The 26,209-nt window shown below is 43.7% G+C and overlaps 5 protein-coding genes across 15 annotated transcripts; 3 read left to right on the top strand and 2 right to left on the bottom strand.

Moving 5' to 3' along the window:
• The first annotated feature begins 320 nt into the window (after positions 1-320).
• LOC127769322 (OVARIAN TUMOR DOMAIN-containing deubiquitinating enzyme 7) lies at positions 321-5,037 on the top strand. Of its 11 annotated transcripts, none has more exons than XR_008016758.1 (12): positions 321-514; positions 629-738; positions 899-974; positions 1,313-1,462; positions 1,709-1,773; positions 1,872-1,956; positions 2,079-2,228; positions 2,338-2,455; positions 3,322-3,461; positions 3,571-3,803; positions 4,319-4,561; positions 4,638-5,037. XR_008016758.1 is itself a non-coding variant. In XM_052294868.1 (11 exons), exons 1-11 carry the CDS (start codon positions 449-451, stop codon positions 4,443-4,445), a joined length of 1,275 nt encoding a protein of 424 aa, XP_052150828.1. In that variant the 5' UTR covers positions 321-448; the 3' UTR covers positions 4,446-5,037. The 11 variants fall into 11 exon arrangements, 8 of the variants coding, with proteins under 8 accessions (XP_052150828.1, XP_052150826.1, XP_052150827.1 ...); XR_008016757.1 differs by having other exon boundaries at positions 4,628-5,037; XR_008016756.1 differs by having other exon boundaries at positions 4,644-5,035.
• Positions 5,038-7,897: 2,860 nt separating this feature from the next.
• On the top strand, positions 7,898-11,290 carry LOC127770492 (oryzain beta chain). Its single transcript, XM_052296229.1, has 5 exons — positions 7,898-8,503; positions 9,631-9,869; positions 9,966-10,106; positions 10,183-10,650; positions 10,961-11,290. The coding sequence occupies exons 1-5, from the start codon at positions 7,978-7,980 to the stop codon at positions 11,024-11,026; spliced, it is 1,440 nt and encodes a 479-aa protein (XP_052152189.1). The 5' UTR covers positions 7,898-7,977; the 3' UTR covers positions 11,027-11,290.
• Positions 11,291-11,347: 57 nt separating this feature from the next.
• LOC127770491 (uncharacterized protein At4g06744-like) lies at positions 11,348-13,078 on the bottom strand. The gene has a single exon (XM_052296228.1). It carries the CDS (start codon positions 13,029-13,031, stop codon positions 11,577-11,579), a length of 1,455 nt encoding a protein of 484 aa, XP_052152188.1. The 5' UTR covers positions 13,032-13,078; the 3' UTR covers positions 11,348-11,576.
• A 2,259-nt stretch (positions 13,079-15,337) lies between these two features.
• On the bottom strand, positions 15,338-18,081 carry LOC127769604 (reticulon-like protein B11). The gene is made up of 6 exons (XM_052295204.1): positions 17,896-18,081; positions 17,628-17,808; positions 16,643-16,784; positions 16,453-16,522; positions 16,162-16,337; positions 15,338-15,562 (listed from the first exon to the last, which is right to left on the bottom strand). Exons 1-5 carry the CDS (start codon positions 17,945-17,947, stop codon positions 16,183-16,185), a joined length of 600 nt encoding a protein of 199 aa, XP_052151164.1. The 5' UTR covers positions 17,948-18,081; the 3' UTR covers positions 15,338-15,562; positions 16,162-16,182.
• Positions 18,082-20,737: 2,656 nt separating this feature from the next.
• On the top strand, positions 20,738-24,029 carry LOC127772047 (methylthioribose kinase 2). The gene is made up of 6 exons (XM_052298022.1): positions 20,738-21,075; positions 21,173-21,482; positions 21,581-21,755; positions 21,833-22,034; positions 22,674-22,888; positions 23,327-24,029. Exons 1-6 carry the CDS (start codon positions 20,869-20,871, stop codon positions 23,499-23,501), a joined length of 1,284 nt encoding a protein of 427 aa, XP_052153982.1. The 5' UTR covers positions 20,738-20,868; the 3' UTR covers positions 23,502-24,029.
• The last annotated feature ends 2,180 nt before the right edge of the window (positions 24,030-26,209 follow it).

The raw sequence follows: 26,209 nt of genomic DNA, 5'->3' as shown, positions 1-26,209 counted from the left end.
ATGTTCTGGAGAGGCTTGGCGGTCGATGAATTTATACAGGTTGGTGGCGTACGGTTCGTGACCGAATTTTACTTGGTCGCTGACGACGTGTCGGTCTCGTATTGGATCTGTATCGTGTAGAGTGTACTCGTTTCTACTCCTAAATCTGACGTGTCACGTTCAGGTTCGGTATTCGATTCTAAATAGGATGACGTGTCACGTTCACACACGGGCCGTAGCAGATTGGGGATTGAGGTGTTACGGCCCGGCCCATTTGGCCCACGAAATATCACCTGACGACTTCTCTTCTCTTCTCCTCTTCCTTTTCCCATCCGATTTCTTCTCCGGGCTTCTGGTAGAGTTCGATTTGATACTATCTGCGATTCCGCCTCCCTCCCCCTCGCCGCCGCCGCCGCCGCCGCCGCCGCGGAAATCTCGGCGAGACTCCACTACTACCGCACGTGTCGTAATGGCTCGGAACAAGAAGAAGGTAGCCGTGGCGGCGCCCAAAGCCCGGAAGCCGAAGCGTGATGCAGTAATACCCCGCGCCTCAGTCAGCTGGAGATTTGATCGTTTTTGGTGGAAGGGGAATTGAGCTTTAGCTAATATATTTTCTCGTTTTTTTTCCTTTTGGTGATTGATTTGTTAGGAGGAGAAGAAGTTCGCGAAGAAGGCCGACATGACGGAGTTCCGGGCGCAGCTGGACGCGCTGGGGTTGAAGATTATCGAAGTTAGTGCGGATGGCAACTGCTTCTTTAGGTCTTCTTTTCGATTCCATTACTCAAATTCTTGCCACTTTTTACAAGAAGAGGCTAATCGATGTTGTACGATATGTTAGAGTACTGTTAGTTTATGAAAGGAGGAATAGTATATGCATTATGCAGTCTTGTGTTATATGGTTACTCATCGTAGTCTGCAGGGCAATGGGCGACCAGCTCGAAGGCAACGAGGAAGAGCACATGAAGTACCGTGCAATGATTGTGCAATACATTAAGGTATGCATCAGATGAGATGACCAAAACAAACATCTTGTAACACTGTGACTTAATAACTGTAGTTAGGGTGCCATTGAATCAATAAGGTATTAGAAATACTGCAAGCTTTGGCTATGACCAAGAAACATCTTGTAACACTGTGACTTAAGAACTGTAATTAGGGTGCCATTGAATCAATAAGGTATTGCACATGCTGCAAACTTTGGCTGTGTACATCTGATCTGGGCGTAGAGTACAGGCTGCCAGGCTGGGTTGTTCTTTTATCTAAAAGACATGCTGCAAGCAAGCAAGCATTGGCCTATTTACACTTCATAATCTTTCTTGTATGCATCTTACAGGAGCACCGTGTGGATTTTGAGCCATTCATCGAGGACGAGGAACCGTTTGAGAAATATTGTGACTCTATGCTTGAGGATGGGACTTGGGCTGGTCATATGGAGTTGCAAGCAGCTTCTATTCTCACGAGAAAAAACATATGCATCCACATGGTAATTTTCAATACAAGCTTTGCAGTATGATTTCTTGAACCTATGAATGACACGCTAGGCAGTTGAGCCTTGCCTAGTCTGTATTTTGAAACACATGGGTGATATAGATCAATGTGCTGCTTATATATCCCCTGATGGTTCTCTGTTATTTGTCGTACTCATTTTCATATTATAGCCTTTCTTCTATAGAAGAGAACGTACTGTAACATTTGATTGATGCCTGTACCATTACTGAATGATTTGCAGCTTAACTCACCACGATGGTACATAAGAAACTTTTCTGATCGTGAAGCTACCAGTATGATTCATTTGTAAGTTAATGTGTGTTCTGCTGTTTTAAACTAATATGCTAATACTGGCAGTAAAAAGACATACATTCTCATGTTCCTTTGTTTTGATTCCAATATAGATCGTATCATCAGGGTGAGCACTACAATAGTGTCAGACTGAGGGAAGATCCATGTCAAGGTCCTGCAATGCCAGTTATTATCAAGGTTTCTCACTGTCCAAATTGTAAACTGTCGGTTGTTTTGTGTCCCTGGAAGGACAGTGAGATCCTGTTGTAGCTCAACTTGCTCTGTTACTAATCTTAATTTTATCTGTTATGAAATTACAGGCAGATGCCAATGTAGCTAGCACAAGCAATAATGCTCAAACAAAAGCAAAGGACCTGAAGAAATCTTCAGACAGATCAAAGTATGATCATATATCGGTTAAATTGGTGATGGCTGGAACTGGATGTTCTAATGTCGCTGCAGTTGAACAGGTATGAATTATACAACAAATCGACTTTCTTGTATTGCAACTGCGAGCCTAGGCTGACCGTAGCAGCCAATCAGTCATTATATATTAATGGTCAATGCCACATCACATAGGTTTTGAAAGACATGGATGGTGACATTGATGCTGCTATAGAGTACATGTTAGCTGAGCAACTAATACTGGGTTCTGATGATGCGGATGGAGATCCTTATCTGGACTATGCATGTGATGGTAAACATTTGATTATTCTGAAGTCTAAAGTGGCTGTCCCTATGAATGAATCTCATCCTTATCTTTCTTGAGGACTTCAGCTTATGACAATTAATGAAATTTATGGTGAAATTTGGAGTACTTCTGGGATTCCATAGATTGAGTTTTCATTGTTTAATCCTATTCATATTCTTGCCAAACATGAGCTGCCTCACCTGAGCAAGCGTTTCATGCACACCCCTCAATTCAGTAACATAAATCTAGTAGGTAAAACCTATACTGGGTGTTGTGCTCATGGCATTTTGGGTTTATGCCTCACTAATATGATATTTACCATTTACTGGTTATTTTTAAGATCATCAAAATATGATAACAGTACCAAGAAGCATGAACGGTGTTATAGAAAGCTCAAGTAAGACTACGGCCTTGTTGGAGAGCTTCTAGCTACTGCAGCTTCTCCCAGAATTTTCAGCTCTCTCAAACAATCCAGATTCTTAGCTGTAGAATCCAGAAAATGAACTAGATGCCGGTTACCAACTAGCTGTTTCTCAGAATTTTAAGCTCCCACCAAACAGCCCATACCAGTTGCTGTGCTGGGTGTTTTCCATGTTCAGTTCCTCTGCAATTGCCAAAGGTCAATATCAAACCCTGTAGGAGGTATATCTGTACTAAGAGTTAGTGTGTCACCCTGTAGGAGGTAACATTTTTGTTTGGCTGGTTATTGTTGGAGACCACTATTTTAGAAGCACAAGTAGTTCATTTTGTAAACTGAGGGCATTAACTGTTTCAATTAATATCCAATTTCTCATACCTGTTCAAGTAATATTTGTTTTACATTGGCCATGCACTGAACTCATTTCCTTTATTGTGTATATTACCTGGATCAGCAGAGTATGTACAGACCATAGAGGATGAGCTTAGCATGAAGCAGGATGAGAGTCAACTGGATGAACACAAGAAAGAAGAAAAGGACTGTTCTAGCAAAGGCGAAACAGCTCAGAAACACAACAGTTCACATTCTAAAAAGGTATCTATCATGTGGACGACTCTTAACAGTTTCCAAACATTGAATTGCCTTGTTAAAACACTATGTTGGAAGGAATAAATAGGAATTATCCCTTTATTCTTTTGCACAGGGAAAGTCAAAAACCAAGGAATGCTCTTGTGGATCTGCTAGGAAGCACAAGCCTTCTTGTAATTTAGCCACAACTGTAGCATCAAGAGAACCTCCAAAAACAACTGCACCATCGAGAGAACCTCCAAAGTATGGCTTTATAATGGTTTTGCTAAAAATATGGCGCCACATTTTTGACTTGATTTCAGTCATTTTTTTCCCATTCGGATTGCTACCATTCTTTTATACTCCTATGTAAGTATGTTTCGCTCTACTATCTCCTCTTTCAAGTAGGTAATTAATTGTTTTCATCCTAATTCTCTTATATAGTGTGTGCTGCAAAAAATATGGTGTAAGTATTGAGATTTTGTTTTAATTTTTTTTTGTTTTTTGGTGGAAAATGTGGTGTCTTAAATATAGCTAATCCCCTTTATAATGTTTCTGTCCTTTTGTTTGTCTTTTACCATATTCTATTCTACAACTGAACTTATGTCCTGCTGTTCGCATTGTAAGCATTCTTTCAAATGGAATTTTTGGGGGGTGAAATCAATATTTCCAGCGTATTTGCATAGTGCATTGCTGCTGTTGTATCTGGCCTATGAAACCTTAACAGTATTGCTGCAAAATATGCACTTATCCCATATGCCTGAAAGTCACCGACCTGATTACTATTTCTTTTTTCACTAGGGAGGTTAGTTGCATTGCATGTTTAACACAATGCTGGAAGTGTTATGTACTAATACTATCTGCTTAATGTGCTTTACTATCAGGACCAAAGGTGGCCAAGGGAAAGGCCAGAAGGGGAAGAAGCAAAAGAAGAAAGAACAAGATGAAACACCAGCCATCCGGGATCACGATTCTAAAGTTGCACCAGATCTAGGAGCTCTTTGCATATGAACATGGTCGACGAGGGTGATGTTCTCCTCAGTGTGTAGCCGCCAGGAATGTGCGGGGCATCAGTTTTGAAGAGAGATGTCTGCGGTCTACCTTGCTTGGACGCCATGATCTAGATGGTGATTTTTCTCTTGCCCAGTTGACGGCTTCACGTCACTGCCTTCTGCTGACTGACTGTTGTTAAGCCTGTCCAAGTTTCAGGATGGGATCATGGGACTGACGGTGAGGTGGTGATCTCAGTGGGCACAGAAACATGAATGAGCTGTTGATACATAGCTTCTTTTCTTCATACATACTTTACCTGTGGATCAATGCCATGTAAAACAATGATCAGTCGTGCAAAGCATATTAATTTTGTGAGAATTATATCATAATAGAGTATTCCCTGTCCTAACAAAACAAAAATACGCTCTATTGTTTGAGATGGAGGGATAGTATAATGGGTTCATCCTGGAGTATATATAGCCAGTCAGTCACAATTGCCTTCATGTTCTTGTGAAAGTATCTGTTTTAATATAATACTGTTTTCTCGTGAAGTATCTTATCTGGTAAGCAGCTTATCTACTTCACCAGCTACAAGTCCATACCCCCATGTGATTACAGAAAAAGAAAATCCATAAGACGAAGCTACAGGGTTGTTGCTTAGCAATCGGTGAAGCCCTCCTGGGTCAGTCAGGAAGGGAAAGCATCTTGCAATCAGAAAAATGGCAAAACGTGGCTCGCACTAACTCAGAGTCAAATGCTTTCCTTTTGGGACTTTGTGAGAGCTCCCTTTGGGTCACTGAAAAAGCAATGTGCGAGTTGCGAGATAAGAAAGCCATTCGATGATGACTCGGATAATCAAAGTTTAATTGACATGTCATTAGTCGTGCTGGTGATATATATTAACCCCGTCAGTTGGGTTTGGGGTTGTGCGTTGCGTAGGGCAACAAGCTAATCCTTCCAATTAATCATAGTTGCACTATTCAAATTATTATTGCGTGCATGAATAATTGGTGCACGAGGACGGAGCCTACTCTAGGATATTGTCGATACCATCTGAATTCTCGTGGGAAAAAAATAATAGGAGACGATAAGAGGAATCGACTGGAATCTGTGGGAGATGGGCTCCGGTCGGCGCAGTGTCCTACAGCTATTGGATCACCCGTTTTTGGCTCTTGGCTAGCTAGTAGACACCGGCCACTAGCAATGCTCACAGGCAAAGATAGATTTTTTTTAATTGACATTTAGTAATTCTCTTTCAAAAGAAAAAGTAGACAAATAGACAATCTGTAGCTGCCTGGACATATCTTCGGCTCTTCGATGAGCAAAACGATGCTACTGTGCGTTCATTGGGTCAGCAGGGCACACCAGGACACCGGCGAGACTGGAAGGCGTGCGATGTGGCCATCAACCAACACGGTGGGGAGATAGTACGCAACAGACGCGTGTTGCGCGAGCCGCGCTGACGCTGCACATACAGCGCGGACATGCCACAGGCCACAGCAGCAAGCGGAGCGGAGAAGTGGCCGCTCAAGCCAAGCAACTGCAGGATCGGAGGCGAAATCGCGGAAGCAAACCTCCCCCGAGTGGGCAAAAGAAATTCACGCGGAGTTGGCCACACTGCCGACTGCCCGCGTCTCGGGCAAAATTTGCCGACCTCGCCGCCCGCCGCCCGGTAAACCTCGCGGCAGATTGCACGTTGGATTTCCCTGGTATCCATCGGTGAAAAGCGGCAACTACTACAGTAGCGCTTCGTACACCAGTGCCGATGATTCTAGTACGGCACTATCCCGTCAGTGTGTGCGGCCGATTAACACGTGATCTACTCACTGGTCCCCGGTGGTGCACATAAACAAGCATGGAGTAATCAACCACTGATCTGCAGCACGTTGCGCATTTCGGGCTGCGAAGGGAAGGGACGGACCCCAGCCACGTTCCCGTCATGTTCAGACGTTGTGATGCTCATGTTCGCGCACGGGGCTCCGGTTCCCAAGGAGATCGGATAGGATTTCAGACCCCCGGTCACCGGCCACCGCTGACACCGGCCGGCGAGCGGCCGCGAACATGCATGGCGTCTCCCGATCGACCGTGTTCGTGTACGCCACCGTGGTGACCAACCAGCCGCTCTCTGTGCAGTGCATGGGCGAGTTGTGTCTCCTCCCAACTCTTTTTCCTTATCGGGTAAGCAAACGGCCGTGATTGGGGGACCAACTGCCCCGGTGTCGTGATACGTATCTAGTACACCTCCGTCTTAAAATATACTAATTATTTTGTAGCAGAGTAGCGAGTCAAAAAAAATTTAACCACCATAAAAAAATCAAAAAATTTAAACTTTAATTATTAATAGTAAAAAAATTAAAAAAGATCAATCAGGTAAAATTGATAATATTATCATTAAACAAACTATCATAATATGTAATTTTTTAACTTAAAATATTAGTTTTGTAGATATTGTTAGTCAAATTAATATTTTAGAAACCGTAGTTTAAAATCATTATATTTTGGGAGGTAGCGAGTACCGCGGTAGGACGCGCCACCACGGAACGAAAGGAACACGAGATTCGTCCGACCGCCGCCTCGCGCTCGCCGGCAGTTGCCCATCGTTGACGCCTCGCTCGGGCGCCCGAAAATGGTGTCTCGCCACGTACACGGCGGCGATGGCCGCGTGTGCCGGTGTGCGTCACCGGCCAGTCTACGATGGGTAGCTGCAGTACAGCGACCGCAGCCATCCATCAGTGACGGGATCACTTTAACGGCATGGTGCAAATGAAGATAGTATTGCCCTATTATTAGTGACAATTGACAAGATTATGGCATGCGATTACAGCACGCGAGTATTATTTAGTGGTTTTCTAGGAGGTGTAAAGCGTTTCAAAGCAAAGATTACCCTCTCAGCAAGTAGTCAGAGTCTTATCCGATGAAGTACATGTTAAATTAGGATAATATATACTACTGCGTGATGAGAAAGAGAGAAAGTAAAAATTGGAACTATGCCATTATATAATTTTATAAAATTTAAAATATACCATCCTGACCCACATGTCATTGATTCATGTGGTTTCTTTATGTCATTGAGATACCGATGGCATATCTAAATTACCTGATGAGAAAAGGGGGGGGGGGGGGGGCAGATTTCTTGTTTATTTACGATCCAACGGATTTGGTCGACACCGATGAGGTGTCTTACCAGTTACCACGAGCTAGATTATACTACTAATTACTTGAGGATTCGGTTCCTAATTTTTTACTCGATCGACTTCGCCGTGGAAAATTTTTTATTCGGGGGAGAATATCCACCCTGTTTCGCTCCTAATTAAGATAGGAATTGTTACGATTAGCAACCTAATTCAGATCAGAATTGTTAGTTAGCGGCGTTGGATCCCTCACCTCATCCCATCCCAATTCCCAAACCCAAACTCCTCTTCCAGTCGCCGACCCAAACACGCATCCGCCGCCTATAAATCCCACCCGCATCGAGCCTATCAAGCCCAAAAAACCACAAACCCAACGAAGAAGGAAAAAAAAAGGAGGAAAAAAAGAGAGGAGGAAAGCGATGAGGTTGGAGAGAGACGCTCGTCTCCACGTCGCCGCCATGGCCGCCCGCGCCGCCGCCGCCGCGTTCCTGCTGCTGCTCATCGTCGGCGCGGCCACCGCGGCGCCGGACATGTCGATCATCTCCTACAACGCGGAGCACGGGGCGCGGGGGCTGGAGGAGGGGCCCACGGAGGCCGAGGCGCGCGCCGCGTACGACCTCTGGCTCGCCGAGAACGGCGGCGGCTCGCCCAACGCGCTCGGCGGCGAGCACGAGCGCCGGTTCCACGTGTTCTGGGACAACCTCAAGTTCGTCGACGCCCACAACGCCCGCGCCGACGAGCGCGGCGGGTTCCGCCTCGGGATGAACCGCTTCGCCGATCTCACCAACGAGGAGTTCCGCGCGACCTTCCTCGGCGCCAAGGTCGCCGAGAGGAGCCGCGCCGCCGGGGAGAGGTACCGCCACGACGGGGTGGAGGAGCTGCCGGAGTCCGTCGACTGGAGGGAGAAGGGCGCCGTCGCCCCCGTCAAGAACCAGGGCCAATGCGGTAAGGAATTTCTTCTCTTTCCTCATCTCATCTCCCTTGTGCGATTATTTACCATTGAAAGCTTAGATGCGATTATCTATTTGTCACGCTAATCTCGGATCTAAGTAGGGCAATTTCACAACAGTTAATTCAGGTTCACAGCTAGTAATCTTTTGCCCCTACTTGCAAAACAGTGCAGATTTCCTTCTGATATATACATAATAATAGTAGATTATGATTATATAGTCACACACCGTCTAGTCTCTAGAAAAGATGGGTCATTTTTCTAGCTAAAGCTGACTTTCCCCCCTGAATGAGCATATCTGATTTAATGACAGAGTTATTGTTCTTTTAATACGATGATAATTTACTGGACCGAATAATTGTTTGGAATTCTATGGTAAGGATTTATTACGTAGTGGATGCAGGATGTATTCTTGGAAAATCCTCTCATTGGGTTAACTGTGTAAGGTATTTGTTCTCTTCGTTCTTTGCTTCTGGAGTTGGCAACGGCTGTGACTTGTGAATCGTGCAGTGACAGCGGTGTGGACTTGAACAGATTCAAAGCCCGCCGTTGGTTGGGGCTGACTTGCTCAGTGTGGTTTCCTTGTTTCCAGGATTGTAGTTTAGCTTAGCTTGTTTTTTCCTGATTTTAGGACTGCCGTTTCTGTGGTTGTGCTGCTTTTGTCTTTATATTTTTAAAGGTCTTTTTCGGTGCATCTATCAGTCAAATACTTTGGACAAGGTGACCCTGTAACCAACTACTACGACATTAAACCGATTTGATGATGTTGCTTTGCATTGCAACTATTTTGGGCCTTTAAGACTTTTAAGGGATATCACACCTTATCAACCTTTCGTGTTCAGTCGAGCAAACTTTTTATCCTGTGCTGGGAGCTGTTTGCTGATATTAGCCTACAGGTGTCTTCAAACTACTTTTGTGGGTAAAAATAGGGGTGAAACAAATGTCTGCAAATATCTTACTATCCATCTTGATCTTGATAATATTGATACAATTAAACAGTTTAGGGTTCTTGCCTCATATTACAATTGGTTGCTTGCGGTATGATTGCAGTTGTTGCTCTCTTGGATGACACTAGTTATTTTGATGGTTACTGACATCTTTGGTCTTGAATGGTGGGATGCAGGAAGCTGCTGGGCCTTCTCCGCAGTAAGCACAGTAGAAAGCATCAACCAACTTGTTACTGGTGAGATGATCACATTGTCGGAACAAGAACTTGTAGAATGCTCAACCAATGGACAGAACAGTGGCTGCAACGGTGGGCTCATGGATGATGCCTTTGACTTCATCATTAAGAATGGAGGCATTGATACTGAAGATGACTATCCTTACAAAGCTGTAGATGGCAAGTGTGACATCAACAGGGTATTAACTTATTTTCTGATGAATAACTTCATACATTCATCTTTCAGTTCCCACATTATGCAAATCGCTAATGTTTCAACGGGTGCATTGTTTTAGGAAAATGCTAAGGTTGTGAGCATCGATGGCTTTGAGGATGTACCTCAAAATGATGAGAAATCACTTCAGAAGGCGGTTGCTCACCAACCAGTCAGTGTTGCTATTGAGGCTGGTGGCCGCGAGTTCCAGCTCTATCATTCGGTAAATGAACTTGCAGATATCACCCCATGCATATAGGAGGTTTTGGTCGTAACAACTATTGATTTTTACATTACAGGGCGTCTTCAGCGGTAGGTGTGGCACAAGCCTTGACCATGGTGTGGTTGCCGTCGGTTATGGCACTGACAATGGCAAAGACTACTGGATTGTCCGCAACTCTTGGGGCCCGAAGTGGGGTGAGTCTGGATACGTTCGCATGGAGCGCAATATCAATGTAACCACGGGGAAGTGTGGCATTGCCATGATGGCATCATACCCTACCAAGAGCGGAGCAAACCCACCCAAGCCATCTCCGACTCCTCCAACTCCTCCAACACCACCTCCCCCATCCGCCCCTGACCATGTCTGCGATGATAACTTCTCTTGCCCAGCGGGCAGCACCTGCTGCTGCGCATTCGGCTTCAGGAATCTCTGCTTGGTTTGGGGCTGTTGCCCAGTTGAAGGTGCAACCTGCTGCAAGGATCATGCCAGCTGCTGCCCGCCTGACTACCCTGTCTGCAACACCCGGGCTGGAACCTGCTCAGCGGTAATCTCCTTGCTTTCTTGTTCGTTCTTACTGCAACTTTATACTGCCTACATTCTATTCCAAAGATTGTTTTCATCATAGTATTCTGCTCCGACAAGCTATACAGTTTTGAAAAGGCACGAGGCTTTCATGATCTGAACTCAGCAAATATTTGTCATCATGCTTTTTCTGAAAAAACTAGACATGAAGGTTGCTTTGGCTCCAAAGATAGTTCAGATAACTGTAATGCACTAACTGACCTTTCTTCTGTTGGAATTGTGCAAGATATTTGAACGTACGAACTGACCTTCCTTTTGTTGGAATTGTGCAGAGCAAGAACAGCCCATTGAGCGTGAAGGCTTTGAAGCGCACGCTCGCTAAGCTGAACACCGCATGAGCTCATCGATAACATGTAATCGGCGAGGAGAGGGGATGAGGCAGCGTGGAGCCTTTCTGAAATTTCTGCTTCCGTGCCTCCATATATCGTTGTCGCATTTTGAGGGGACAGCTTATTTACTCTACTGCCTGCCTTTTATCTTACAGTGATCTGTGTACATAGCTCGATCCAATTTGTACTCTTATTTATCTTCTCCAATTTGTACTCTATATAATTTATCATCTCAAGAATACATTAACGAAGATCCTGTTTTACCGTTCCAAATTCTCATTATTCACTTCTGTCGAAATATAGCTACAACAATCTGATCAGTGAATTTCAGAACACTGATTACTTGTAAGGATACAATGGAAGGATGCAAGAATGTTCATGTTTGCATCCTTCCCTCTTATTGCGATGTGATATCAGATTGTTGTCAGCAATGCGTCAGGCTGAGATTTGCGGCACAAATTGGTAGGCCGTTTACCGTTTATTGACCTACAGTTACAAAGTTTGGAATCATGCGATCTGAACGACAAAACGCTGACAAAGTTGGTGATCGCTGATCAGTTCAGTTGCCACCACCTCCGCCGCCGCCGCCTTCTTCAGCTGCCACAGCCGAAGGCAACGCCGCCGCCGGCGGCCTGAAGCCCGGCAGGTCGCAGGGGATGTGCGGCACGAAGGGGCAGTGCTGCGGCGGGTCGGCGTAGAAGCGGGCGCACTCGAGCGCCGGCCGCTGGTGGGGGAAGTTGGGGATGCAGTTCAGGCGCACGTCGAGCACCTTGCTCCGGACGAGCTCGAGGCAATGGCGGCGGCCGACGGAGTGGAAGTAGTTGTCGGAGAGGGAGAGGTTCTGCAGCTTCCCGGTCTTGGCCAGCGCGCAGAGCACGTCGGGGATGTGGCCGTACAGCTGGTTCCCGGCGAGGTTGAGCTCCTCGACGAGCCCCAGGCAGCCGAGGGAGAGCGGGATGGGTCCGGTGATGTCGTTGCCGCCGGCGTCGAACACGGTGAGCCCCTCCACCAATCCGATCTCGTAGGGGAGGCATCCCGAGAGGTGGTTGTTGAGGAAGAGCACCTCGGAGAGGTTCGCCGACGTGTTGTAGATGGAGCGCGGGATCGGGCCGGTGAACTGGTTGTTGGCCACCACCAGGTACTCCGCCGTGGTGCTCCCGAAGTTGTCCGGGATGTTGCCGTAGAAGCCGTTGTTGTTGAGGAAGAGCGCGACGACGGTGAGGTCGAACACCGGCGGCGGCACCGTGCCGACGAAGCGGTTGAAGCGGAGGTCGAGGAAGAGGAGGCGGCCGAGCGGGACGACGGTGGCCGGGAACGCGCCGGAGAAGTTGTTGTTGGAGAGGTCGAGCTCGTAGAAGTACGGGAGGCCGGTGAGGTCGGGGACCTCGCCGGAGAAGTTGTTGGAGTTGGCGTGGAAGAGCGCTAGGTCCGGGAACGCGTCGACGAAGCCGGCGAGGCTGGGCGCGCCGAGGCCGTAGCCGTTGAAGTCGATGGACGCGATGGTGAGCGTGGTGTTGTCCTTCGGCGGCGTTGCACCCGGCGGCGCCGGCGGGTGCTCGCAGTAGAAGCCCTTGTACATGTCGCCGCCGAAGTAGCTGTCGCAGAGGTTGGGGCCGACCCACGACGCCGTCACGCCGCGCGGGTCGCTGGTGATGGTCGCCTTGAACGCCTGGATCACCGGGTACAGCGCCTGCAGGTTCTCGTTCAGGAAGTCCTCCGGCGACGGCGACGGCGACGGCGCCGGCGCCGGCGGGCAGCCACACTTATCCAGCGACGCCGCCTTCAGGGGGTCCGCCGGCGCCGGCGCCGGCCCGCAGCCACACGTATCCAGCGACGGCGCCGATACCTTCCCTTGTCCACCGCGATCGGGCCTCCACGACGGCGCATTGCGCGACACCATGGCGAAGTGAGTATGGCTGGGGTCACACACCACGCCGTGCAGGTGCAGCGCGGCGAGCAGGAGCGCGAGCGCGAGCGCAAGCAGGCGCGCATTATGGCCTGAAGCCGCCGCCATGGACGCACGTTAGATGGTGGTGAGACGTGGGGGGGAAGACGAGTTTTAAGGAGGAGGAGGAGGAGGAGATGGGTCCATGGCTCCATGAACTCCATTGACATGGAATGGATCAGCACAAGTGGAGCGTGCTTTATGGGAAAAACTATATTCATTTTTTAAGGGGATATCATCTCGTTTTTACATGTCACTAAAAAATCATTACTCCCTCTGTCCCAAAATAAGTACAGTTTTAACACCGTTCATGCTCAACGTTTGACCGTTCGTCTTATTTGAAAAACAATTATGACTAGTATTTTTATTGTTATTAAATGATAATACATGAATAGTACTTTATGTGTGACTAATATTTTTATTTTTTTATAATTTTTTTAAATAAGACGGACAGTCAAAACGCTGGACACGGATATCTATGGCTGCACTTATTTTGGGACGGAGATGGTAAAAAATTTAGTGTAGCAGATTATGGCCCGGTTTAGTTCCAAACTTTGAATCCCAAAAACGTCACATCGAACTTTTCTACCACACAAACTTTCAACTTTTCCGTCACATCATTCCAATTTTAATCAAACTTTCAACTTTAGCGTGGAACTAAACACACCCTATATGTGATATGTCACTTCAAACATGCATATTTAAATTCAACTTATACAAGTAGAAACAAAAATAGCAAATTTAACTGTGAAAAGAACACGTAATTTACGGTCAAATTTGTTGTTATTTTTGTTTCAAATTACATAAGTTGAATTTTAACTTGCATGTTTGCGAAAAGATATATCATATATTGATCACAATGTATATCTTGATAATTTTTTTTAAAATTTTTTTGATAACTTTTTAAACGATATGCACAAAACGAGAGGATGTCCCGACAAAAATCCACTTCCGCTTTATGGGTGAAAAGAGGTGGGAATAGGAGAGAAGTTGTTTTGCCGAGGAAGAGAGGAGGCAATGGCAGCCAGCAAAGAGAGAGGCGGTAGTGGGGTTGGCGGTTAATTAGTCGTCATCGACGGTAGGAGGAGTGAAGAAGAAGAAGAAATGAAGCAGCGCTCGTGCGTGCAGGCAGCGGCGGCGTGCAGCTCGCGACCACTGGCCGAGCCGAGCGGGGCGTGCACTCGATTCCAGGGCGAAGTGGCTACGTGCCTAGCTCGCGGAGTGAGTACACACATAATAGTATGGCAGTGTGCGGTCAAGGCGTTTTGTGATTTTGAGTTGAGTTGTTGATGATGGGTCAGTGCGGGGAAGGCAATGGCGTCGGCTTTCCTCGGCAGGAGGGCAGAGGCTGCCTCACGACCGGGCTCAGTGCTCTGTAGTCTGTACATACCGGTAGTATATGATTGGGGCACTGGGGCATGACAAAAGGCACAATGTGTGTATGTAGCAAGTGGAACATCATCATCTTCTGGGCCAGGAGCAAAGATATGTTCATATAGCATATTAGCGTTTGCTAAACATGAAGTCAGCATGACATGACTCGGCCGGAAGCAATATTTGCCGTCTGATTCATAATAGCAAACCAGAAAAAAAAGGTGTCTTCTCTTTGCCAGAATAATGCTTACTATATTCCATATCACAAATAAGTGTGCAGATATGTGTACTGTGGAGTATAGAAAAAGAATGTTGGAAGATGGAGAACTTATCTGCTTGACCCAGTGAGTAGTGACCCTACAATTTGGATACCCACCCAAGTTTTTATGTTAGTGTCCCAAAAAGGCTCTGCACTGGTAGTCTTGTACCATAATGCTCACACATATTGAATTGCCAATAGGCGTCCCCTTTCGGAAATGCCTAAGCCAATTTGTCCACTGGTGCCCGTAATGGCCTTAGCCCCTCTAAAGAGAGGTGTTGCATACTGGAGCCTGAGCAGACAACTTAAGTTTGAAAATATGTTATCAAGGCTGGCTCATGCATAATTTGTTTCTACAATGAACTGCACAGAATTTCCAAATATGCATGTGGTTGCTCTGACTTGTCTTGTTAATTTTTCTTAATTTCTAGCATAGCGATTTTACACCAACACAAAATACTTACATGATACATAAGTTTTGCAGCAAATTAATACACCAGAATAGTAAAAACTGAACACAACGGTTCATAAGTAGTAGAGAAAAATGGCTGGCCCTAGACGATTACCAAAGATTCAGGTATGCATGTGTGCAGTTTGGCATCGAATGAGCTCACTAAAGTTTATTAGGGAACTATTTAACAATGAGAATCAAGAACACTAAACAAAAACGGTTTAGTGCACCAGCAACCAACATATTTGTATATGCCGGCTACAGAAAATGATTTCAGGGGAAAAGTATATATCATTATCCACAAGATATGTGCCCATGATAAACCTCAGCATGTGTCATGTTACTTGAAAAAATATACAAAGCATTCCATTTCTCAAATTGAACAGAGTGCATGTAAACTACATCAGCAGTCAAACATGACATCTTCGATATCCAAGAATATTTCCAGTGGTGGTTCACAGGTATGGAGAGTAACTGACGAGGTTCATGACCAACCACATATGACAAAAGAGGTTCCTGATAAGACAAAAGATGATCATTATAGAGAAGTATCATTTCTCAGGAACAACAGAAGATGGTCTCAGAACATATGTAAATTTCATGTGTGGTAACAGTTCAACTCCAGAAAAACAAACTTCTGAAAGTGATTACTTGGTTGTATTTAGAGTGCCTTGAATGCCATTCCTGGGCTGGTGGTTTCTCTTTTTATTAACAAAGGGAGGACATCACTGCCTCGCCTTTCTAAGAAAGACCATTTTTGCCTTAGAAAAATACAACAGAAATACAGAATACGGCGAGAAGTAACTCTATCCATTTGTTCAACGAGAATTTATCTCATCTTTGCTGCCCTTAGCCCTTAGGTTTTTGTGGGACTTTTCGAGTAACAAAGATCCACTGGCATTGCCGTTATAGCATCTTAAAGGTTTTTTGAACTATTGCAACATTATGTAAACTTGAGATTGCAAGAGTTAAACAAAAATGTTGTCCATGCTATCATGTTAACGAAATGTGTAGCATACTAAATATGTGAAACACAAAAGCTATTAGTTTGGTTTGTTGGATTTAGAGTATACCATGAACTAGTAAAAAAGATTCAAACCGTCTTAGAAGCTCACCCAATGTAGCAAAAACACCGGTTACTCAGTCTTCTTTTGCTTGGTTGATTCTCCAGTCTTGCTAATGATGGTATCTAAGTGCCTTGATAGTACACTGTGCGCCATACCAATCTTTTCATCGACTTGGTCCTGGTACTTCTCATACAATGGTGGAACTAACAGAGAAAACATTACACCTAGAGAAAAGCCAGAATGATACAATTATTACATATGAGCTATCATAAAAGAACGATTGATCCATACATGAATAGGTCCAGGAAGTTAAAGAGAAACAAATTCAGTAGTACTCACCAATGTAAATGAGCGTAAGGAAGTTGAAGAGCATTCCAATGTATGAAACCACCCATAAAATCAATATAACCTATATGACCAAACAAAATAAGGGGCATAAGAAGAAAGCATACAAAGGCAGGTACAGCCGTATAGACGTACAGTTGTGTGTGTACTAGTGGGCATGGATGTGTGTGTATAAGAGAGAGACCTTTATAAAAACACTCCTATCTCTCTTGATGGCAATATCATGGCCAACAGCCAACACCTTGTTGATCCATACAAGAGCCCGATCTGCAGCTTTCTCAACAACCACATCTGAGACCTCTAGTTTAGGGAGTGGTGGAAGAGGCCTGCAAAAATCACAACTTTGTGTCAAACTTGGATAGATGATATGGGCAATGGAAGTACAATGCCAGTCACAGAGAACAACATAAAACAACCAAAGTGCCAAAAACAGCTCTTTCCTTTTCGGTTTAGCGATACAATCGCAGAGACACTGCATAAATGCATATCAATTCTAGGCAACAATCAAGTCAGATGGGGAACACAAACTCATAAATGAGCCGATAAGGAATGGCAAGCGCAGTGATTGACCATGTAATGTAAATCTAGGAAAAAAACCTTGTGGATTGCTTGCAGAAGAGACCATATAGCACAGTTACAAGCTCTAGAGAAAATGACACATGCTAGCAGAATTAACTTATCGAACTGCTATCGCGGCTTAGCTTTAAAGTAAAGCAGCCTCTTTACTTTGTAGATAAGGGATCGGATAGATGCATTATTGGTAATGTAATAAAAACGAAATATGCAGGTTTCAGGAAAAGGGATAATTAGGAAACCCCGACATATGCAGAGTTCAAACCTTTGAACAATCTCTAATCTTAGGAGATCATCGGATCACTTCCAATTACAAACTGCTCTGGCCTGAAGTTTAGTTTCTTACTGCAACCCGTAATTCAAAAATGCTAAGCAAGTTAGTCTATGAAACAGTTTGGCAGTGAGCTTCTTGAAGCCAAAAAGATGCAACATCCAAACGGTTGGGGAAAAGAAAGTCCACATTATTCAGCAAAACCTCATACACATTACAGTGAACACCGCAGTTACAACTACAGCAAATCAGGGCCGCAGGGCGCGGCGCGACTCTACATGAGATCAGAAACACGCGGTGCTGTAGAGCCAGGGCAAAAACCCACCTGTTGAGCAGCGAGGCGGACTTGGCCCAGAAGAAGAGGATGGCGACGAGGAGGAGCAGGGCGTTGGCCATGACCGACGGGAAGCTGTACCCCGCGCGCTCGAAGAGGAACCACACCGCCGTGGCGCCCGCCACGGCCGCCGCGGACACGTTCCTCCGCCGCCACAGCACCAAGTCGGCGACTGCGAGACGAGAGAACACGAGTGAGGAGAAAACCGAACCCAAATTCTCGACCCGGATCGGAGAGCGCCGGGAATGCGCGTGCGTACCTGCGCCGCCGCCGAGGAGGGCGTGGAGGGATCGGCGGGAGGTGGTGGCCATCGGGATCGCCGCGGGGAGGGTTAGGGTTTGGGGCCGCGGCCGAAGCGAGGAGAGGAAGTGGGGTAGGTGAGTGGAGCTCACGAGGCGGAGGCGACGAGGACGAGATGGGATCTCTCTCTGTGTCCTTTGCTGGATCAGGAAATGGATTCGGTTTCGGAGACGGCGCGAGCGAATGAATTCCGTCGAATTATTTTGAAATATTATGGTGAGTTATTGCAATTTTGCGGCCAAGTGATGCCCGATGGTGTTGGAATAACTCCTTCCATTTCAAAATATACTTTTAAGATTTAAATTTTACACCATAATATTCTTATTTTTCACTGATTTTTGTGATTCCCATCATTTCAATAATTTTAAAGCTAATCAAATGCTTGGAAAGAGAGAATAAGTAAATTTCATTTAACCACCCGTATTATGATCTACCTCTTAATCACAAATAATAATAACCTATAACTATATAGAATACATTATAGTACTACGAATTTGAACATAGAGCATATAATACTCAACGAATTTCTGTCGAGATTCATATTAATATGATGTGTCCCATCTAGTACTAAATTTTAAAACAAATTGAGTAAATTAAAAAAACATACGATTTTTTAGCACATAACCATATGTATTATGGTCATTTCAAAAAACACAATATTTATCATTCTAACTTTGAATTACCATAATTTTAAGTTATACAATCGCATCTCGAATTTATGAGTTATTTATTCATCATATAAATGTTACATCCATGGCCTTTTAAAAATTTGATATATGAGTATGTCAAATTGGTTACAATGTGGTTTTGTGGCACTTTATATCCATAGTACCTATGGGTCATGTGCTATTTGTCAAAATCCTTGTAGTTTTGTGTAATTTTGATCATAACGAGTGTATTTTTACAAAATTTCCCAAAAGAAATACAAGTAATTCGAAATTCAAATGCTAACAACTGAAGTGAAAAAAATAAATTATTTATTGTAACAATCCTTATATTTTAAAATGGATGGAGTAATTATGTGCTTGGACCTTCTAGTCCATTCAGTAAATATATACTGTTTAGAATGATTTTTTTCTCTTGAATATATCATGGCCATAAATACGTTTGGTCATGCAAGCTACTAGTTTCATGCCGTTCAATTTGGAGGACTGGCACTTTCATGCTGCTTTGTTTAGATACGATGTCATTTCGAAGAAAACAAGTATCCAAACCAACAGATTAGTGGATGCTAGCATTTGACGACGACATGTTTAAATCAAGCCGAATTATGGGTCCAAACATGGACATATTCTTCCTATTTGTTGAAAACAACAGCGTGGAACATGAGTACCCGTTCCAACGCCAACCGAGTAATCGGTCAGATGCTACCTTGGCTGTGTTTAGTTCAGCGCAAAGTTTAGATTTTGGTTGAAATTAAAGATGATGTGATTAAAAAGTTATGTGTGTATAACAGGTGGATGTGATGAAAAAGGACTGAAGTCTGGATCAAACACAGCCCTTACCAACTCGCAGAGTTCGTGGAAGGGAGACAGTAATTGTGATCCTCTAAAATATCACAGTAAATTTCTATTTTTATAATAAACACACAAACGAACCTGAACAGTAACCGTTTCATATTAAATGAATATACGGTCCTTACCTAAGAGCTGTTTTTTCAGCAAAACTATATAGTCATGGCATGTATCTATATATAGAAGAACAAGATGCACTTATAGAATGGAGTGTGTGATTTCAATTTTGAGACCCCGTGTTCAATATCTAACGCGCTTACAAATTTTTTTTAAAATGTGTTTGGAATCCAAATATCGTCTTTTATCCATAGAAGAACATTTTGTTCAGTACACCATATTGAGTCTGGTGGATATCCTAGAAAATTCCAACTCCAACTGACGGTACGCCAGTACACCGCCATTGGCAGCTAGCCTGAAGTGATCCAATTATTAATTTTTAATTTTTCCGATCTTTTTAACTCTTATCTCATCGTACTTTAAGTGAACAAACACTTATCCAAAATTATATCAGAAATGCTATTACATTTTAAAATGGAGAAGGTATGGCACGAAAAGCACCAAATCCAATAGCTAGAAGCCGCATTCAGTTCAAGATTTGAAGCAATATATTCAAAACTCAAAAATAGCCTGAACTCCTCAAGATTAGCTCACACGATGATGACATGACTCAACTGAAGAATCCCGGCCTTGTACCAAAAACAAGTCCAGGTTCAGAGTAGGGCTGTCAACGAGCCGAGCTCGAGCAAGCTTACCTATATAGGCTCGAGCTCGGCACCAACTCGAGCCTGTTTAAACTACAAGCTTAGAAATGGGCTCGAGCTCGGCTCGCTCGAGCCTCGAGCTTTCTCGAGCCTAACTCGTGTGCCCTCCAATAACCAATACAGATGAAAGGAGGCTGCATGCATGCTTGTCGAGTACTACTAGTACTTTTTCAAACATAATATGACAACTAGTAGTACTATTAAATTGAGCTGCATGCATGCTAGTAGTACTAATAAGCTAGTGCTGCAGAGTAAAGTAGTACTAGTAGGCTAGTGCCTGCACAGTGCAGCCCTGCACGCTCTGTGTTTCTATACAGCTTTTCATTGGGAGTAGGAGTAGTACTAGCTGTTGCATTGAAAATTTAAGAACTTGACAGAGGGAAATCTGGGCTCGACAAGTTATTCAAGCTCGGCTCGAATTGTTGACGAATCGAGCTCGAGCCGAGTCTACAGCGAGCCGAGCTCAAGCAGCTCGCGAGCCTCCAGCTTTTTTTACAGCCCTAGTTCAGAGAACCGCCCCCTTCCGCGGAAACGGCAGCTGTTACAAATCCCACCCGAGCAGCAGCCACTTCCAACACACACGCTCACCCGATTCCCCGCTTCGCCGCCGGCGCTCGCATCGGTCAAGTCAACTCGACGCCCACACACGCACCGGCCATGGCCGCAGCGGCGGCGGAGCAGCAGCAGCAGGGCTTCCGCCCGCTCGACGAGGCGTCCCTGGTGGCCTACATCAAGGCCACGCCCGCCCTCGCCGCGCGCCTCGGCGGCCGCCTCGACGCCCTCACCATCAAGGAGGTCGGCGACGGCAACCTCAACTTCGTCTACATCGTCCTCTCCGACGCCGGCTCCCTCGTCATCAAGCAGGTCCCTATCTCCTCCACGCGCCGCCACCGTCGCCGCTGCCACACATGTAGTATGCATCTTCTGTCTCCGTTCTTTCGCTGACGACGCTGCAATCCAGGCGCTGCCGTACATCCGCTTAGTGGGGGATTCATGGCCGATGTCGAGGGAGCGCGCCTATTTCGAGGCCTCCGCGCTGCAGAAGCACCGCGCCCTCTGCCCGGACCATGTCCCCGAGGTCTACCACTTCGACCGTGCCATGTCGCTCATCGGGATGCGCTACATCGAGCCGCCGCACATCATCCTCCGCAAGGGCCTCGTCGCCGGCGTCGAGTACCCGCTGCTCGCCGAGCACATGGCGGATTACATGGCCAAGACGCTCTTCTTCACTTCACTTCTCTACAACTCCACCACTGATCACAAGAAAGGAGGTTGGTTGATTTATTACAGGTTTGGTTTGCCTGTGAAAACTGAGAAGGGAGAAAAATGAGAACCGAATTGATGGCATGTTGTGTTATGTGAATTGCAGTTGCTCAATATTGCGATAATGTGGAGATGAGCAGGCTCACAGAACAAGTTGTATTCTCAGATCCATACAGGGTCGCCAAATACAATCGCTGCACATCACCCTTCCTTGATAATGACGCTGCAGCGGTTCGAGAGGATGCTGAGCTTAAGTTGGAGATTGCTGAATTAAAATCAATGTAACTAGCTCTCCTGATTAAACCAGCGTTTCTCTTTCCTTTTCATTGGAGATGATGGACATGATTTGCATATGCAGGTTTATTGAGAGAGCACAAGCTTTTCTTCATGGAGATCTCCACACTAGTTCCATCATGGTGACACCAGATTCTACTCAAGTGATTGATCCAGAATTTGCTTTCTATGGCCCAATGGGTTACGATATTGGGGCCTTCCTGGGGAACTTGATTTTGGCATATTTTTCACAAGATGGACACGCTGATCAAGCAAATGATCGTAAGGTATGTATGGATTTATAGGCTAATAATAGTAGATGAAAGTGCTTAATCTTACCTGGGTGGTTAAGTTGTTTTGCGTTTGCTAAGATAATGGCAACCACATGTCTTCCTGTGTACTAATTTCGATAGGATAGAAGTTTGGAACATGATACTTGTATCCTATAGAATAACTAGCAATTGATATTGTTGATATATGCCGTATGTAACAGAGGGAGGAGGGTGCTCAGCAGACGATGAATGTCCCTGAGTATTACTCCCTCCGTTTCATATTATAAGTTGTTTGATTTTTTTTCTTAGTCAAACTTTTTTAAGTTTAACCAAATCTGTAGAAAAATAGAATAACATTTTCAATACAAAACAAACATATTATCAAAATATATTCTATGTTAAATTTAATTAAACTAATTTGTTGTTGTAAATGTTCCTAATTTTTTCTATAAATCTAGTCAAACCTAAAGAACTTTGACTAAGAAAAAAGTCAAACGACTTATAATATGAAATGGAGGGAGTACTTAATGGGAACTGCAGAAATGACAAGTTATGATATGGCAAAGTGCAATTGCAACATCTAGATTCTAGAAGGTATTTTCATGATGTTTCGCCAGGCATAAAATAAGTTCTATGTCTGTACATATTTTGCAGGCTTACAAGAAATGGATCTTGAAGACAATTGAAGATTCATGGAATTTTTTCCACAAGAAGTTTGTCGAATTATGGAATAAACACAAAGATGGGAATGGGGAAGCATACCTGCCCCCTATATACAACAGCTCAGAGCTTTTGAGCCTTGTACAGAAGAAGTACATGACAAGCCTATTTCATGACAGTCTTGGATTTGGTTCAGCAAAAATGATCAGGTAATTAAACAGTACAATTATGTAGAGTCTGTACTACTAAGTCAATTTGCTGAATCTTATTTACGTCTAGACTATGAAGATATACTAGACCTGCCCTTTTTAACTGTAAGAAGCTCAAAGGCACAGTAAGTTAGTCCAAAGTAGAGGTTTCCGATGCCAATTTTGATGCAGCACTTCTTTTTCATAAATGTATATCAGTATGTGCTATCCTAAAAGAGATGTTCCAGAAGACCACCTTTGACGATTATAAGTATGACTGAAAACCGTCATAAATGGTTAAATTGGAGGCTATTCAGGATATTATGTTGTGAGAAGCTAAGTGTAAAGAACTTAAAATCACATTTAAACGCCATTTTCAAATTTTTTATCTGTGTTCCGATGCCTTGTGCATGATCCTCACGCGACTTCTGCTTACTAAATTGGACCATACATATGTAGGAGAATTGTTGGAATTGCTCATGTTGAGGATTTTGAGTCGATTGAGGATGCCAGCAAGAGAGCTTCGTGTGAGCGACGTGCCCTTAATTGTGCAAAGGCAATCCTGAAGGGAAGACGCCAGTTTGAAAGCATCGAGCAAGTGATTGTGCATGTACAATCGTTCGATCGGGACTGATAAGGCTAACCATCTACACAACCTTTCTGATCGAGGAGACAAAAGTTTTCATCTGTTTACCATCAGCGATTATCTGTGCCTATTATAAAGCAGAATTAGCCGGTTATATGTGCTGGGCAACAACAATGTATAGTATATAGTTAAAGTAGTCCATACAGATGGACCCACATATGTGGGATTTAACTATTGTAACCTTCATACTCCCTCCGTTTCACAATGTAAGTCATTCTAGCATTTTCCACATTCATATTGATGTCAATGAATCTAGACATATATATCTATCTAGATTCATGGACATCAATATGAATGTGGAAAATGCTAAAATGATTTACATTGTGAAACGGAGGAAGTAATATATATAGGTAGTTAGTAGTATTAGAAGGAGAGAGAAAGCAGAGATAAATAATATATTTTATTCTATATAGGCAACTCATATGTTTATAGGTGACTTTTGCTATTTGCTTGATATGGACTAGTTCCACAATGTTGTTAGGTGGCTGAATGAAATATTGTATTCTTTATGGACTAGTTCTACTATACATTATGCATGCTCAAGTGTGGACGCTCTACAAGATTGATGTTTCTTTTCACCACTTGGCTAAGTTTGTAAGAATCAGTCGGTTGAATGGCAAAAGCTCCCCCAAACAATTTAACTTTTTATCTAGACTCAAAAGTATCTTTATAAAAGCTAAAAAACTGGTTTTCCCTGCTTCTTTATGCTCTCACAACTAGATTTCCATTTCTCAGAATTTAATCTACAAAGTAGGTTTTCCTTAGCTTCCTCGTAGATTTTTTTTCGAGTAAAGTATACGAGCGGTCCTTAAACTTGTAGCGGTACGTCATCTAGATCTCCAAACTCTCAAAATGCATATCCAGGCCCTAGAACTTATCAAAGTGTATCATCTAGGTCCCAAATCGACACATCCCCTCTTGGATCCTACGTGGCGCTGATGTGACCTGCCACATGGACGTGACATGTCCTTTTTTTTTCTTCTTTCCTTTTTCTTTTCCGTTTTCTTCTTATTCTTGTTTTTTTTTCCTCTCTTCTGCTCGGGTCACAGAGAAAGGAGAAGAAAGGAAAATACAAGAGAAGAAAAAAAAGAAAGAAATAAAATTTTTAAATGGGTCCCATTTGTCAGTCAAAATTATGCCACATCATGTTCGTGTGACATGCCACATCAGCACCACGTAGTATCCTGAAGGATCTGTGGTGATTTAGGACCTAGATGACACACTATGACAAGTTCTGTGACTTGGATATGCATTTTGAGAGTTTAATGACCTAGATGACACACCGCTACAAGTTTAAGGACCACCCGTGCAATTTATACATTTTTTTCTGGATTCTATAGCTATAAAATCTCATAATATGATTATTTAGGGAATTGGAGATTTTGGAAGAAACTGTACATGCTAGAAGTTCTCCAAAAGACCTATCTATACTTTGAACATTCTAGTTCATTCGGTGAATATAATAGAATTTGTCAACTTTCTCACGATGGTTCGCTTGGTCATGAGAATGCTAGAATGATTTTTGTCTTGTGAGCTAGTTTCATGCCGTTTAATATGGAGGACTGGCACTTTCATGCTGCTTTTATTTGGATATGATGTCATTTTGAAGATACATGATGCTAGCATTGACGGCGACATCAAGCCGAAGTATGGGGCCAAACACAGTCGATATATTCTCCCTGTTTGTTGAAAAGAACAGCGTGGAACATGCGTACCAACTGATTAATCGTTCGGATGCTACCTTATCAACTCGCAGAGTTCATTGAAGGGACACAATAATTGTGAATTGTAATCCTCTAAAATATCACAATAAATTTCTTTTTCTAATAAACACACAAACGAACATAGTAACCGTTTCATTCTATCAAATGAATATATGGTCCTTATCTTAGAGCTGTTTTTTTCAGAAAAATTATGTAGGCATGGCATGTTTCTATATATCTATATGAGAACATTTCGATTATGGTTGATTTGCTAGAAAATTCCAACTTCAACCGAAGGCACACCACCATTGGTAGCCTGAAGCATGAGTGAAAGATTCATTACTTTTTTTTTATTTTTTCGAGAAAACAATTTTATTTATTTCATCCGTCCTAAAATACTACTATAAGTGAACAAACACTTATTCAGATTTATTAGCAACATATATTCATGCATTATAACAGATCGAACATACAATTGAGACGAGTAAGAAAGGGCTAGGAAGGTAATTGAGGATAAAGTACCGTATCATACGGAGGTTGTGTACATGATTTGAGAAGGAGCGGACAAATTGACTGCACGAGCGGTGGGAGAAGGAGATAAACGGAGGATGACTCAACTTTAATACTTTCTCCCTTTCATATTATATTATAAAACTTTCTAGTATTACCCACATTTATATAGATGTTATATCTAGATTCATTAACAATGGTCAATTGTAAGAAAATTTTTACAATATGAAACAGATGGAGTGGTAATAATAGAGATAACATACATGATGGTATATTTTGGAACAGAGAGGAAAATTCACCAAATCCAATGACCAGAAGCCACATTCAGTTCAAAATTAGCAATATACTAGGATGTGTTTAGTTTGTGTGCCAATTTTTTTAGGATACGGACACATATTTGAAGTATTAAACGTAGACTAATAACAAAACAAATTACAGATTCCGCCTGTAAACTGCGAGACAAATTTATTAAGCCTAATTAAT

The sequence above is a fragment of the Oryza glaberrima genome, chromosome 4 (assembly GCF_000147395.1).
Source record: "Oryza glaberrima chromosome 4, OglaRS2, whole genome shotgun sequence".
In the NCBI taxonomy this organism is placed as follows: Eukaryota; Viridiplantae; Streptophyta; class Magnoliopsida; order Poales; family Poaceae; genus Oryza; species Oryza glaberrima.
This window is presented reverse-complemented; position numbering and strand designations above follow the sequence as displayed.

Bases quoted from the DNA above. Each gene is read 5' to 3' on its own strand.
- LOC127770491 (XM_052296228.1), bottom strand. From the start codon at position 13,031: ATGGCGGCGGCTTCAGGCCATAATGCGCGCCTGCTTGCGCTCGCGCTC.
- LOC127769322 (XM_052294866.1), top strand. From the start codon at position 449: ATGGCTCGGAACAAGAAGAAGGTAGCCGTGGCGGCGCCCAAAGCCCGG. The intron at 515-628 runs GTAATACCCCGC...TTGATTTGTTAG, and splicing joins GGAAGCCGAAGCGTGATGCA to GAGGAGAAGAAGTTCGCGAA. The intron at 1,463-1,708 runs GTAATTTTCAAT...AATGATTTGCAG, and splicing joins AAAACATATGCATCCACATG to CTTAACTCACCACGATGGTA.
- LOC127770492 (XM_052296229.1), top strand. From the start codon at position 7,978: ATGAGGTTGGAGAGAGACGCTCGTCTCCACGTCGCCGCCATGGCCGCC. The intron at 8,504-9,630 runs GTAAGGAATTTC...GGTGGGATGCAG, and splicing joins CAAGAACCAGGGCCAATGCG to GAAGCTGCTGGGCCTTCTCC. The intron at 9,870-9,965 runs GTATTAACTTAT...GCATTGTTTTAG, and splicing joins GCAAGTGTGACATCAACAGG to GAAAATGCTAAGGTTGTGAG.
- LOC127772047 (XM_052298022.1), top strand. From the start codon at position 20,869: ATGGCCGCAGCGGCGGCGGAGCAGCAGCAGCAGGGCTTCCGCCCGCTC. The intron at 21,483-21,580 runs GTTGGTTGATTT...TGTGAATTGCAG, and splicing joins CACTGATCACAAGAAAGGAG to TTGCTCAATATTGCGATAAT. The intron at 21,756-21,832 runs GTAACTAGCTCT...TTGCATATGCAG, and splicing joins ATTGCTGAATTAAAATCAAT to GTTTATTGAGAGAGCACAAG.
- LOC127769604 (XM_052295204.1), bottom strand. From the start codon at position 17,947: ATGGCCACCACCTCCCGCCGATCCCTCCACGCCCTCCTCGGCGGCGGC. The intron at 17,809-17,895 runs GTACGCACGCGC...CTCGTCTCGCAG, and splicing joins CCTCCTCGGCGGCGGCGCAG to TCGCCGACTTGGTGCTGTGG. The intron at 16,338-16,452 runs GTGAGTACTACT...GCTTTTCTCTAG, and splicing joins CCTTACGCTCATTTACATTG to GTGTAATGTTTTCTCTGTTA.